The following is a 13,838-nucleotide window of genomic DNA, read 5'->3' on the forward strand; positions in this document are numbered from 1 at the left end:
TCAATCCGTCTTGTCTAGAGAATTTCTGGGTTTACGTAAAGCCTGAACTAATACAAGAAATACCGCCGGTGAAGTTGTCCTTTGTTGGCGGGTCGCAATTCTCTTCGAATCTTAAAGAACTCAGCTTAGTGCACGTGACCATGGATGTTCCCCTTGATTTGGCAAATTGTCCGCAATTACAGCAATTAGTTATGGGAAATACCTCATCCGATTCTTTAACAGGTGTATGCGTTGTACGTAGCATGCAACGTTGTGATGCACTTCAGAAACTGCGGCTTGACACGTTGACATTCCCTGTCGATACTCACCTGGATCTCAGCGGTCTCACACATCTCTCAAAGATAGCTATACATGACACCCGTCTGTCCCGTGTAACCATCAACCCGTCTTGTCTAGAGAAGTTCTGGGTTTACGTAAAGCCTGAACTAATACAAGAAATACCACCGGTGAAGTTGTCCTTTGTTAGCGGGTCGCAATTCTCTTCCAATCTTAAAAATCTCAGCTTAGCGCACGTGACCATGGATGTTCCCCTTGATTTGGCAAATTGTCCGCAATTACAGAAATTAGTTATGAAAAATACCTCATCCGATTCTGTAACAGGTATATGCGTTGTACGTAGCATGCAACGTTGTGATGCACTTCAGGAACTGCGGCTTGACACATTGACATTCCCTGCAGATACGCACCTGGATCTCAGTGAATTAACGTGTTTGACTGATATATCATTGGTAAGATTAACGACGGATATAACCGTTCAGTTTCCACAAAATGTGCATGTAATATGCATAGACGGTGTAACCTTTTGCAAAAATACACACCTGGATCTCAGCGGTCTCACACATCTCTCAAAGATAAATATACAGAATACCCGTCTGTCCCGTGTAACCATCAACCCGTCTTGTCTAGAGAATTTCTGGGTTTACGTAAAGCCTGAACTAATACAAGAAATACCGCCGGTGAAGTTGTCCTTTGTTGGCGGGTCGCAATTCTCTTCCAATCTTAAAGAACTCTGCTTAGTGCACGTGACCATGGATGTTCCCCTTGATTTGGCAAATTGTCAGCAATTACATAATTTAGGTCTAGGAAATACCTCGTCCGATACTATGACCGATACAGGCGTCGTATATAACATGCAACGTTGTGATGCACTTCAGGAACTGCAGCTTTTCTCATTAACATTCCCTGTAGATACTCACTTGGATCTCAATGGTCTCGCTCATCTCTCAAAGAAATCTATACAGGAAACCCGTGTGTCCCGTGTAACCATCAATCCGTCTTGTCTAGAGAATTTCTGGGTTTACGTAAAGCCTGAACTAATACAAGAAATACCGCCGGTGAAGTTGTCCTTTGTTAGCGGGTCGCAATTCTCTTCCAATCTTAAAGAACTCAGCTTAGTGCACGTGAACATGGATGTTCCCCTTGATTTGGCAAATTGTCCGCAATTACATAATTTAGGTCTAGGAAATACCTCGTCCGATACTATGACCGATACAGGCGTCGTATGCAACATGCAACGTTGTGATGCACTTCAGGAACTGCGGGTTGACGCATTGACATTCCCTGTCGATACTCACCTGGATCTCAGCGGTCTCACACATCTCTCAAAGATAACTATACAGAACACCCGTCTGTCCCGCGTAACCATCAATCCGTCTTGTCTAGAGAATTTCTGGGTTTACGTAAAGCCTGAACTAATACAAGAAATACCGCCGGTGAAGTTGTCCTTTGTTGGCGGGTCGCAATTCTCTTCCAATCTAAAAAAACTCAGCTTAGTGCACGTGACCATGGATGTTCCCCTTGATTTGGCAAATTGTCCGCAATTACATACATTAGTTATAGAAAATACCTCATCAGATTCTGTAACAGGTATATGCGTTGTACGTAGCATGCAACGTTGTGATGCACTTCAGGAACTGAATCTTGACACATTGACATTTCCTGCAGATACTCACCTGGATCTCATTGAATTAACGTGTTTGGCTGATATATCATTGGTAAGATTAACGACGGATATAACCGTTCAGTTTCCACAAACTGTGCATGAAATATTCATAGACGGTGTAACCTTTTGCAAAAATACACACCTGGATCTCAGCGGTCTCACACATCTCTCAAAGATAACTATACAGGACACCCGTCTGTCCCGCGTAACCATCAACCCGTCTTGTCTAGAGAATTTCTGGGTTTTCGTAAAGCCTGAACTAATACAAGAAATACCGCCGGTGAAGTTGTCCTTTGTTGGCGGGTCGCAATTCTCTTCCAATCTAAAAAAACTCAGCTTAGTGCACGTGACCATGGATGTTCCCCTTGATTTGGCAAATTGTCCGCAATTACATACATTAGTTATAGAAAATACCTCATCAGATTCTGTAACAGGTATATGCGTTGTACGTAGCATGCAACGTTGTGATGCACTTCAGGAACTGAATCTTGACACATTGACATTTCCTGCAGATACTCACCTGGATCTCATTGAATTAACGTGTTTGGCTGATATATCATTGGTAAGATTAACGACGGATATAACCGTTCAGTTTCCACAAAATGTGCATAAAATATTCATAGACGGTGTAACCTTTTGCAAAAATACACACCTGGATCTCAGCGGTCTCACACATCTCTCAAAGATAACCATACAGAATACCCGTCTGTCCCGCGTAACCATCAACCCGTCTTGTCTAGAAAAGTTCTGGGTTTACGTAAAGCCTGAACTAATACAAGAAATACCGCCGGTGAAGTTGTCCTTTGTTGGCGGGTCGCAATTCTCTTCCAATCTTAAAGAACTCAGCTTAGCGCACGTGACCATGGATGTTCCCCTTGATTTGGCAAATTGTCCGCAATTACAGAAATTAGTTATGGGAAATACCTCATCCGATTCTGTAACAGGTATATGCGTTGTACGTAATATGCAACGTTGTGATGCACTTCAGAAACTGCGGCTTGACACATTGACATTCCCTGCAGATACGCACCTGGATCTCAGTGAATTAACGTGTTTGACTGATATATCATTGGTAAGATTAACGACGGATATAACCGTTCAGTTCCCACAAAATGTGCATGAAATATTCATAGACGGTGTAACCTTCCGCACAAATACACACCTGGATCTCAGCGGTCTCACACATCTCTCAAAGATAACTATACAGAATACCCGTCTGTCCCGCGTAACCATCAACCCGTCTTGTCTAGAGAAGTTCTGGGTTTACGTAAAGCCTGAACTAATACAAGAAATACCGCCCGTGAAGTTGTCCTTTGTTGGCGGGTCGCAATTCTCTTCCAATCTTAAAGAACTCAGCTTAGTGCACGTGACCATGGATGTTCCCCTTGATTTGGCAAATTGTCCGCAATTACAGAAATTAGTTATGGAAAATACCTCATCCGATTCTGTAACAGGTATATGCGTTGTACGTAGCATGCAACGTTGTGATGCACTTCAGAAACTGCGGCTTGTCTCATTGACATTCCCTGCAGATACGCACCTGGATCTCAGTGAATTAACGTGTTTGACTGATATATCATTGGTAAGATTAACGACGGATATAACCGTTCAGTTTCCACAAAATGTGCATGAAATATTCATAGACGGTGTAACCTTCGGCAAAAATACACACCTGGATCTCAGTGAATTCACGTGTTTGACTGATATAGCATTGGCAAGATTAACGACGGATATAACCGTTCAGTTCCCACAAAATGTGCATGAAATATTCATAGACGGTGTAACCTTCGGCAAAAATACACACCTGGATCTCAGCGGTCTCACACATCTCTCAAAGATAACTATACAGGAAACCCGTCTGTCCCACGTAACCATCAACACGTCTTGTGTAGAGAAGTTCTGGATTGCCGTGAAGCCTGAACTGATACAAGAAATACCGCCCATGAAGTTGTCCTTTGATGGCGGGTCCAAGTTCTCAAGCAAACTTACGATGCTAAGCTTAGTACATACATCGAATAATCATAGCGTAGATTTATCGGAATGTGTACAGTTACAAACACTCAGAACATGTGATATATTACAAATAGGGACATTAGGCCTTCCACATCTGGAGGAGGCTCGATTGTTTGGAGCACAAACAGACTTTGGCAACAATGTTTTACAGCTCATTTCTGAAAGTAGTTGTCCTTGTAGAAGAATATGGTTCGAAAACCTATCTCCGGAAATATTCAGTTCATTGACTGTTAGTCAAACTTATGCTCAGAAGTTTGAATCATTTAAGTTTCGATTTATGTGTTTAGACATAAATGTTTTTGATTTTATCAAGACGGTTGCTGTGAAAAAGGTTGAATTTGAAGAGGTGAAAATAGTTAAAGCCCAGCAGCTTGTAGCCTTACTGACATGTACAGAGCCTATTCAGGCCTCAGACAATACTGCAGACGGAACGGTCGAATTGCCAGTCGGGCTCCGTGTATCAGATATCAGTTTCTCTGAATGTCCTGTTCTGGGTTCTACAGTTGAGGAATTAGATTCGGCGATTGAATGTTTACGACGGGTTTGGGAGATAAAGGAAGTCAAGATAGAAACACAGCAGTCTAGCATTTCCAACACCGTCTGCGGTGAAGACATTATTAGCGAGAATCACATTGTGTTGATGAGTTTGCAGCTGAAATCAAATTAACTTAAGTTCGCATTGGATAGAAATCAAGATAGTGCATCTTTAAATTTAACGATCCAGCGAAATGAATAGTTTTACCATTTAATGTTTGTACATAAAGTTTCGTCTTACACATTCATATTTCGTTTATCTTAAATAGTCATATTCCGTATCGTCTTACACAGTCATATTCCGTTACGTCTTACACAGTCATATTCCGTTACGTCTTACACAGTCATATTCCGTTACGTCTTACACAGTCATATTCCGCTACTACGTCTTACACAGTCATATTCCGTTACGTCTTACACAGTCATATTCCATTACGTCTTACACAGTCATATTCCGTTACGTCTTACAACGTCATATTCCGCTACGTCTTACAACGTCATGTTCCGTTACGTCTTACACAGTCATATTTCGTTACGTCTTACACATTCATATTCCATTACGCCTTACAACGTCATATTCCGTTTCGGCTTACAACGTCATATTCCGTTTTTGGTTACAACGTCATATTCCATATCGTCTTATAAAGTTGTCCCCTGTTTAATCGCAGAATTGGGTGCTAAAACCTTTCAGATGTTTTTTTTTATATATTTTGTGGATATTTCGATATCACGCAGGACAAATTATGTACAGTGAGCTTTTGTTGTATTTTTACTTTCGTATTTTTTTTGTATCTGCCTGTTGAATATATTATAATTGTGATTTCCAAACAAATAAAGAAGCACATAACAGTGGCATTAGCTTCTTATTTAGTAAGCTAAAACATAAGAATATTAATTTCTTGTGTGATTCATCCCGCTATAGAACATGTATTAATATCACGTTTCAAATATTTAAAAAAGAACGTTTACAAAATTTGAGAAAAAATATGTAACTTTTTCATATGTCTGTCACACAAGTGAATAAATTGATACGCAAAAATGATATTACAAATAAATACATGCTGATATAAAGTTTGGAACCTGAAAATACGATTGCTAGTACATTTATGCGTGTACTTATACTTTATATTGTTTGCAGCGTTTACGATAGTTTTGTGGGTTTATACATGATCAAAGTTTTTACATATGAAAACATATATAAGCAGATATTAAAGGGACCAATCAACAGGGTCAGAAGTTCCAACTAAATATTTATTGTAAATTGTTTTTTGTTTTTTTTAAATGACAGGAGATGCTCTATTTTTCCAAAAAAGCAATATTAACGATACTGAAAGTAGATTGTTATAAACTTCGACTTTAAAATTTTGTTCAAATCAGTATATGCTAGTAATCGTTCTTGTGTTCGCGTAACAATATGTATAAGAACTCGATTTCAAGTTTAATAAAATCTTTGAGTGAGTCCCTTTAAACATGTTGTGTATGCAGTTTTCTTGTCTGTATATTGTATATATTGAAGACATTCTAGTGACAAACAAACATTGATAACAACTGAAACCGATTTGTATTTCATATTTTGAAAATCATTTTACTTTAGATATTCCTTTTTTTATATTTCAACATAGAAATATTCATCATTATTGTTACTGTTTGGATCTGTGGAAAAGACATTCTATTTACAGGAGTAGTGTATTTTGTTTATTCGTTGTATTAAAGCTGCACTCTCACAGATTGATTGTTTTGACTCTTTTATTTCTGAAATGAGCCAATCTTAGCCTTTTCTACTGGAAATCAGTGACATAAGACTGCTGACAAAAGAGCAGACCGTTGTTTTCATTTTAACGTAAAATAGGTGCTTTATGGCTAAAATTGTTACTAATACTTTAAGAAATATAATTTTATCGGCTGTTTTCCAAACAATTGAGATCATTTCTGTTGTGAGTTATATTTTATGACTGTATTAAGGCATTGGTACCAACTCAGTTAATTCTGAGGCAAAATAAATAAAATAAAAATCAAAAATTTGTGAGGGTACTGCTTTAAAGTTACTTTGAAATGTTTAACATAAAGTCATCGTCCGATACCAACGGAAGACCTATTTCTCTGTTGCATGGAGTGAGCGGAATGCGTCAGTCGTTGGTCTCCGACTGTGACATGACTTCGTGTAAACAGTAATGTTTGTGTGTGGTTTATATTCAGTGTTCACGTCAATGGTCTACTGAAAGAAATGAAAAAAATATATAATAAAGTAAAGATTTACCATTATTATGTATTGAAACGCAATCTGTATGAATGTTAAAACTTAACTGAAACGTTCCGTAATATTTTGTCAATCTAGATTCAACTTGCGCTCATGTGTCATAGGTTGTGTTAACTTATATACAGTCGAACCCCGTTGGCTCGAACTCCAAGGGACCGGCGAAAATACCTCGAGCTTCAGAAATTTCGAGCCAAGCGGGAATGCCTTTGTTTAGTATAATATAGAAATCGGTCCTAAACATTCAGTTCGAGCCAACGAGGAATTCGAGCCAAGCGAATTCGAGTCAACGGGGTTCGACTTTATAAGAAAATATTTTGGATGCAAACAATTTAATTCATAATATTAACTAAACATGCACTATGAACGTATATTTGTTACACATGTAAAATGTTTACAAATGTTATGTATATATAATACAAGTTCTTGTTGAGTTTTATATTTATAATAATGTGAAAATTAATGCAACAAGCATTTATATTCATAAAATTTGATAGTAATATTGTGTACTAAACATGCATTATGTAAAGATGGTTTTGTCAAACATGTAGCTATTTTTGCAGATGTTGTGTACATGCACTACCAGTTCCTCAGCGGATCGATATTGATTTCATGTATTGTATATAATCATGTATACTCAATGCAAGGAACATTCGTGTTCAAGAATTGTTTGTTAGTAGAATTGTACATACAATCGATGCAATTCCATGCAGTTATTTTTTCATGGCAATCATTGATAATAATGTATTCTGATAAATTATTTGTTATACATGCCTATGCAAAATCTATTTTTTTGCAAGAAATGATGCAAAATAAAATGTATTAATAAATTATCTTAATTGATCTTTCGTTTTTATTCTTCTGCAGTTTTAAAAATGACAAAAAGGTCAATGCTGGATGCTGCTTCTGATTTTGATGATAATGATGATGATGATGATGATGATGATGATGATGATGATGATGATGATGGTGATGATGATGATGATGATGATGATGTTGTTGTTGGTGATGATGATGATGATGATGATGGTGATGGTGGTGGTGGTGGTGGTGGTGGTGGTGGTGATGATGATGATGATGATGATGATGATGATGATGATGATGATGATGATGATGATGATGATGATGATGATGATGATGATGTTGTTGTTGTTGTTGTTGTTGTTGTTGTTGTTGTTGATGATGATGATGATGATGATGATGATGATGATGATGATGATGATGATGATGATGATGATGATGATGATGATGATGCCACTCAGGGTTGAGTCTTATTGAACCATGTACTTTAATATAGAAACAAGAGCGTCAAATGTCACAAAATACGCCTGGTAGTCAAGTGATGATTTTTCAAAGGCTTCTAAAGTTATTGATCGGACACGACTGATTATATTTATTTTTTTATAATCAAAGGACGATAACTCCCAAGTGACTAGAGCGATATGGATGGTTATCGAAATGGTCAATGGTTATGGTATGGAAAAACCCAGACTGACCTATTCGGTAATGGCCCAAACTAGCCCACACAGGGATGGGCTAAACTGACCCACTCAGACTTAAGCCTAACTGACCAACTCAGGGATGGGCCAAACTGACCCACTCAGAGTTAAGCCTAACTGACCAACTCAGGGATGGGCCAAACATACCTATTCGGTAATGGCCCAAACTAGCCCACACAGGGATGGGCTAAACTGACCCACTCAGACTTAAGCAAAACTGACCCACTCAGGGATGGGCCAGACTGACCTACTCGGTGATGACCCAAACTGACCCACTCAGAAATGGACCAAACTGACCTAGTCAGAGTTAAACCAAACTGACCCACTCAGAGTTAAGCCAAACTGACCCACTCAGAGTTAAGCCAAACTGACAAACTCAGGGTTGGACCAAACTGACCCACTCAGGGTTAAGCAAAACTGACCCACTCAGAGTTAAGCCAAACTGACCCACTCAGAGTTAAGCCAAACTGACCTACTCAGGGTTGGACCAAACTGACCCACTCAGAGTTGAGCAAAACTGACCCACTCAGGGAAAGACCAAACTGTCCTACTCAGGGATGGGCCAAACGTTACGAAATAACTTTTAAATAGAAGCAAGGAGTCCATCAGCGTTGAGCCAAAACTGGCAAATAAACTTCTATATACGAACAATATGCCCCTCTGGGTTGTGCTATTTCTCACCTACGTATTTCTATTTAGAAACATTGAACCCTCAGTGTTAAAACAAGCTACTTCCCAAAAGTAGCAAGGAGCCCGTCGAGTTAAGCAAAAATTGACCAAAAGTACATACACATCTAGTCCACATTTACAGATAAATGCCTTATTTTTCAGGCTAGATAAACACCTCACACGTTTCATAGCTTATGTTAAAGTTTTGTGTCAACACTTACCCCACGGATAGTCTATTTCAGAAATAAGGTCTTGTACTTGCTTTATAACTTGGGGTGTAACTAAGGCACTTGCGCCCCTCCTTCAGAGTGGAAACTATTGAGCTTAAAGTTTGGGCATGTGGGGTGTGTGTGTGTGGGGGGGGGGGGGGTTCTCCTCCAATGTAATTTGAACATTTTCTAGTCTGAAATGGGGAATTTCTGGCGTATTTGATTACTTTTTCTCTCCCATATTGAACTACAAAGTAAAATCAATAAAAAGGTGTGCGCACCCCCCCCCTCCCTCTGCACCCGCTTGTGGTATCAACACAGTATGATCCCGCGATGAGGTATTTAATGATATTTATTTGTTTTGACATCTGGGCTTTTCTTAACAGTTTTTATTTAAATATTTACAAGAGTCATACGTTTAGAATTGGATAGCAATGAGGTCTCTTACCATTAAAATTGAATCAACATTGAGTAATGTTGCAGACGACACACTGAGTATTATTTGTACCTCTATAACAACAAGCGGATTAAGAGAAGGGGGTGGGGGCTTCAGGTGCGTGAACCCTCTAATGTCGTCCAATTTTACTTTTTATGTCATTAGCGTAGAAAAATATAATAAAATACGCTCATTATGAACCTTTACCGGCTACGAATTTTAAACAACATTTTGATGGAGTAACGCCACGCAAACAGTTTAAGGCAAAAGGATGCGCCTTTAAGTTACACCCCCTCTAACGTCAATTCCTGGACCCGCCCCTGATAACTGTTATTTGGAACAATGATTTGGCAATGATTTAGAGGGAGTGGGACCCAACCGGTGCGCGCACCCTCAAAAATCGTCAAAGTTATTTTATTATGTCATTTTCGTAGGATGAAATAATAAAATACGCTCATAATGCACCTTTTCAGACTACAAATTGTAAACAAATTTTTGATGGGAGTTACGCCGTGCAAACAGTTGTTGGCATATTTTTGGTTCTGAGGAAGGGGCGCATGCCAAAAGTTGCGCCCCTAAGTTACACCCCCTCTAACGTCATTCCTGGACCCGCCCGTGATAAATGATATTTAATTAGACCTTAATCAACGATTAACAGTTAAATATTATTACGCTGTAGGTACGAACAGGGCGCAGCTAAACACAACTACATCAATTTGGAATGGCCGTGTATTCTATCGATCAGCCTAGAGTATAACGATTATCAAGGAAACAGCCTTTAAATGTGTCCAATGAATTACTCATTACTACACACAGTACAATGGGTTGTTTTATATCGATAAAACAGAGGAGTGTAGTTTAACGTGACTCGCTCATGGTTTGTAAAATGCACTTTTTTATTCCGAAATAAAGTGTGGCAAATCATAAGGAGTGTTAAAACAAAAATACCAAAAGCAACCCTTGCAAATGTTGATATTTGCTCAAATATCGTCTTTTCAGACCACTATTTTCACGAACGTTTATAAAGCGATTGATAATAAATAACGACTGTGGTGTTGCGTGATTGTTTGATTTACATTATCACGTGATGCTTGCAATGTATTCTGAACAGGTCAACACATCCACCATTTCTGTGAAAGTCCCGGTGGCCGTGTGGGCTAGCCGACTATTTTCTTATGTTTTCTTGACTTTACCGGCGTGGCTTCAAACATCACTAAAATCAAAATACCCTTTTTATGCTATAACTGTTTATTTTTCTGCAATTTTGATATCATAGACTAAAATAATGATCAAATAAGTGTTTTCAGATGCATTACCAGGAAATCTATTTATTTGTCCCAAAACATGGGCGAGTCACTTTAAAACAGCGTATGAAGAGCGGTTATACGATGTATGTTATGTAGAAGATTTGAACTTGTAGTCAAATACTGGCTGGAGGAACACGTTTAAAAAAGAGCTATAGGACAGCTCGTGAATAGTGGTTATATGTTTTGATTTGGGAAGAAGTTTGAACATGTAGCAGAAATAATGACGATATTTTCTTTTGACTTTGGAGTCTCGAACGAGGTGAGTATTATAACAATACATGTTTTGTTTTACTTCTGTTGATATGCTGTGATTGAGCTTATATGATTATGTATGAGTGTGTGAGAATTCGTATGATATACCTACGTTCAGATATTCGAAATAATATAATATAAAAAGATGATTTCATATTTGCCCAGTTATATATCCGAGGTCAGGCCTGCTTATATGATTCTGTATGAGTGTAGGCATGCATGATTATTCTTATAAAACACCTACGTTCAGACATAAATTTGAAACATAAGAACGATTTGCAGATTTATGGCATAAAACACCTACGTTCAGACATAAATTTGAAACATAAGAACGATTTGCAGATTTATGGCTTATTTACCAAATTTCTGAAATATTTTAGACTGTTATCACTATTCAACTCAAGCAGACTGGTGAACGAATCTCAAGCATTATGACATCAGCAGGTATATTTGAAATAAGAAGTACTTGTTAAATCAAGTGTCTTTTCACACTGACTCACTCACTCACTCACTCACTCACTCACTCACTCACTCACTCACTCACTCACTCACTCACTCACTCACTCACTCACTCACTTACTCACTCACTCACTCACTCACTCACTCACACTACTCACTCACTCACTCATGCACTCTCTCTCACACACACACGCACACACGCACACGCGCACACACGCGCACACACACACACACACACACACAACATGATAGAAAATTGAAGATGTTCACAACTATCAAATTTGGCGAGAAGAAATCGACGTCAACGCTACGTTGACGGAACTCAACACCAACCGGCCATTGTCATCTGCACTACGCTTGCAGTGATGGAGATCACTGAGAAACTTTGTCGTGTTATGCGTCTACATACCTCACATAACCTCATTTTTCATGTGTATTTATTCTGTGGCTTGTTGTAGAGGACGTGGTAGCGTGCATCGTCGGAACACCTCTGCTGGTGTTTAATACGATTCATCCGTTTCCGTTTCCGTCCGAGAATGTATGCAAAACGTCAAATTTTGTCCACGTATTTCTAGATGCGACATCTGTGATTACATTCGTTAGTATGGCCCCAGGGTATCGCAATTTTGAGTGCTTGAAATGAAAACAAGGCATGTCTTGTGTATTGTTTCTTGTATTAGTGGAGTTGTAGTGGCCGTCCCAGCTATATTTATTTACGGAATACGGACTTTGGAAACCGGAGTTCACAATATCACAGGGACTGAATGCTTTGTTGAAGACCAATTTATACAAACTGATTCAATATGGCCCAAAATATACTTCCCGTTTCAATCCATAGTCGTGCTGATCTCATTTGCTACATTGTTTGGGTTGTACATTCGGATATGACGTCAGTTACAGTGGCATCTGAAATTCACGGGGCGTTACACAGCAAGGTCTAAGTTAAACCAGTCAACCAAATCAAGCCAGTCGGTGTGCATATATGAACAAACCGACAGTTCGCCGAAATCAAAGGCCAGAAGTATGCTTAAGCTGACCTCTATGCCAGATAGGACCGAGAGTAGGAACAGCCTCTATACAACCGTGGGGAAGAGGGCTTCCATCGACAGTAGCCGCGTAAATAGAGCCGCCAGTTTTTGTGCTCTCTTTCATTCCTCATCTTGCTAGTATCATCTACTCAACATTTCGGACCGAGTTTGAGCACGATATGACGTCATCACAGGTTGTGACGTATAATATATTTTTTGAGATCGTTTGCTGTCAATAACATGGCAAATCCGCTCGTGTATTTCACATGTGTACGTGACCTCCGATGAGATTTTAGGAATTTACTTAGCAATATTTTCTGTAGCTGCAGAAGATAATGACCGTAGTTAATAGAATGGGACACATGTAAATGGAGACAGGGATAATTGTTCAGACCTATAGCTAGTGTGTGTAGTTATACCAACTAGTCATTTAATTCCATCTGGGAATACAGTTGGAGGCACTTTGAAAATGTCACACACCTTTAAGTCAATATAAGAAGAACGTAGGTCGCGCCTCACTGAATCCTTATTTGAGATTTGGAGATTTGGATAAAGAAACTGAGCGTGGCATTTATCCACACCACCTAAGAAATGAAAAGAAAGAACTCAGCGGGAAAACACATCATTTTGTGTTTGAAATTATTGTCCTTGCTACTAAATTCTGAACTAATTTAATTGCTTAGAAATGTGTTTCTTAGTGAAAGGTAAATGAATATATAAAAATATCTCTGTCCAGGATATGTACATTTCTAGTGCATAGGTTTTAAAAATCATTGGCACAAGATGTTACCACATTAAGAAGTCGTTTGATTTGGTTAACGGGAGTGGGGAGTTCATGAGTCAAACATTGACGTCAACACCTTAATCCACTGTGTAGTCATATTTATATCAGCAGTGCTCGGAATATACTAATTTTCATCCTTAGGTTGATGAGTTTATCAAATTCTTCTTAAAATAAGCCTTGAGATGTTCAGAGCAGTGACTCGAGTCTATCTCAGTATAATCGAATTGAATTCAGTAAGCTAAAATGCAACTAGCAAAGTCCTTGAACTTTTTAACTCTGTCCCAGGAAGTACATGAATGTTTGACAATCTCAAACTTGTTTTGAATTGATAATGGGAATAAAGATTTGATACTAAACTCAATTTTGTCAAACAAACAATCGTCTGGGGATGTGCACTCTGGGCCCATATGTACAAGCGTATTGAGTCTTAGTGTGTATTCAGTGCCCTTATG

General features: G+C 38.7%; 2 protein-coding genes across 2 annotated transcripts in view; both read left to right on the plus strand.

Moving 5' to 3' along the window:
- LOC128205899 (uncharacterized) overlaps window positions 1-13,838 on the plus strand; it is a 32,460-nt gene that overhangs the window by 17,051 nt on the left and 1,571 nt on the right. The window lies entirely within an intron of this gene.
- On the plus strand, window positions 1,318-7,586 carry LOC128205898 (uncharacterized). The gene is made up of 2 exons (XM_052907954.1): window positions 1,318-1,952; window positions 2,085-7,586. The coding sequence occupies exons 1-2, from the start codon at window positions 1,407-1,409 to the stop codon at window positions 4,620-4,622; spliced, it is 3,084 nt and encodes a 1,027-aa protein (XP_052763914.1). The 5' UTR covers window positions 1,318-1,406; the 3' UTR covers window positions 4,623-7,586.

This window comes from Mya arenaria, chromosome 10 (genome assembly GCF_026914265.1).
Source record: "Mya arenaria isolate MELC-2E11 chromosome 10, ASM2691426v1".
Lineage (NCBI taxonomy): Eukaryota > Metazoa > Mollusca > Bivalvia > Myida > Myidae > Mya > Mya arenaria.

Bases quoted from the DNA above. Each gene is read 5' to 3' on its own strand.
- LOC128205898 (XM_052907954.1), top strand. From the start codon at position 1,407: ATGGATGTTCCCCTTGATTTGGCAAATTGTCCGCAATTACATAATTTA. The intron at 1,953-2,084 runs CTGGATCTCATT...AAAAATACACAC, and splicing joins CATTTCCTGCAGATACTCAC to CTGGATCTCAGCGGTCTCAC.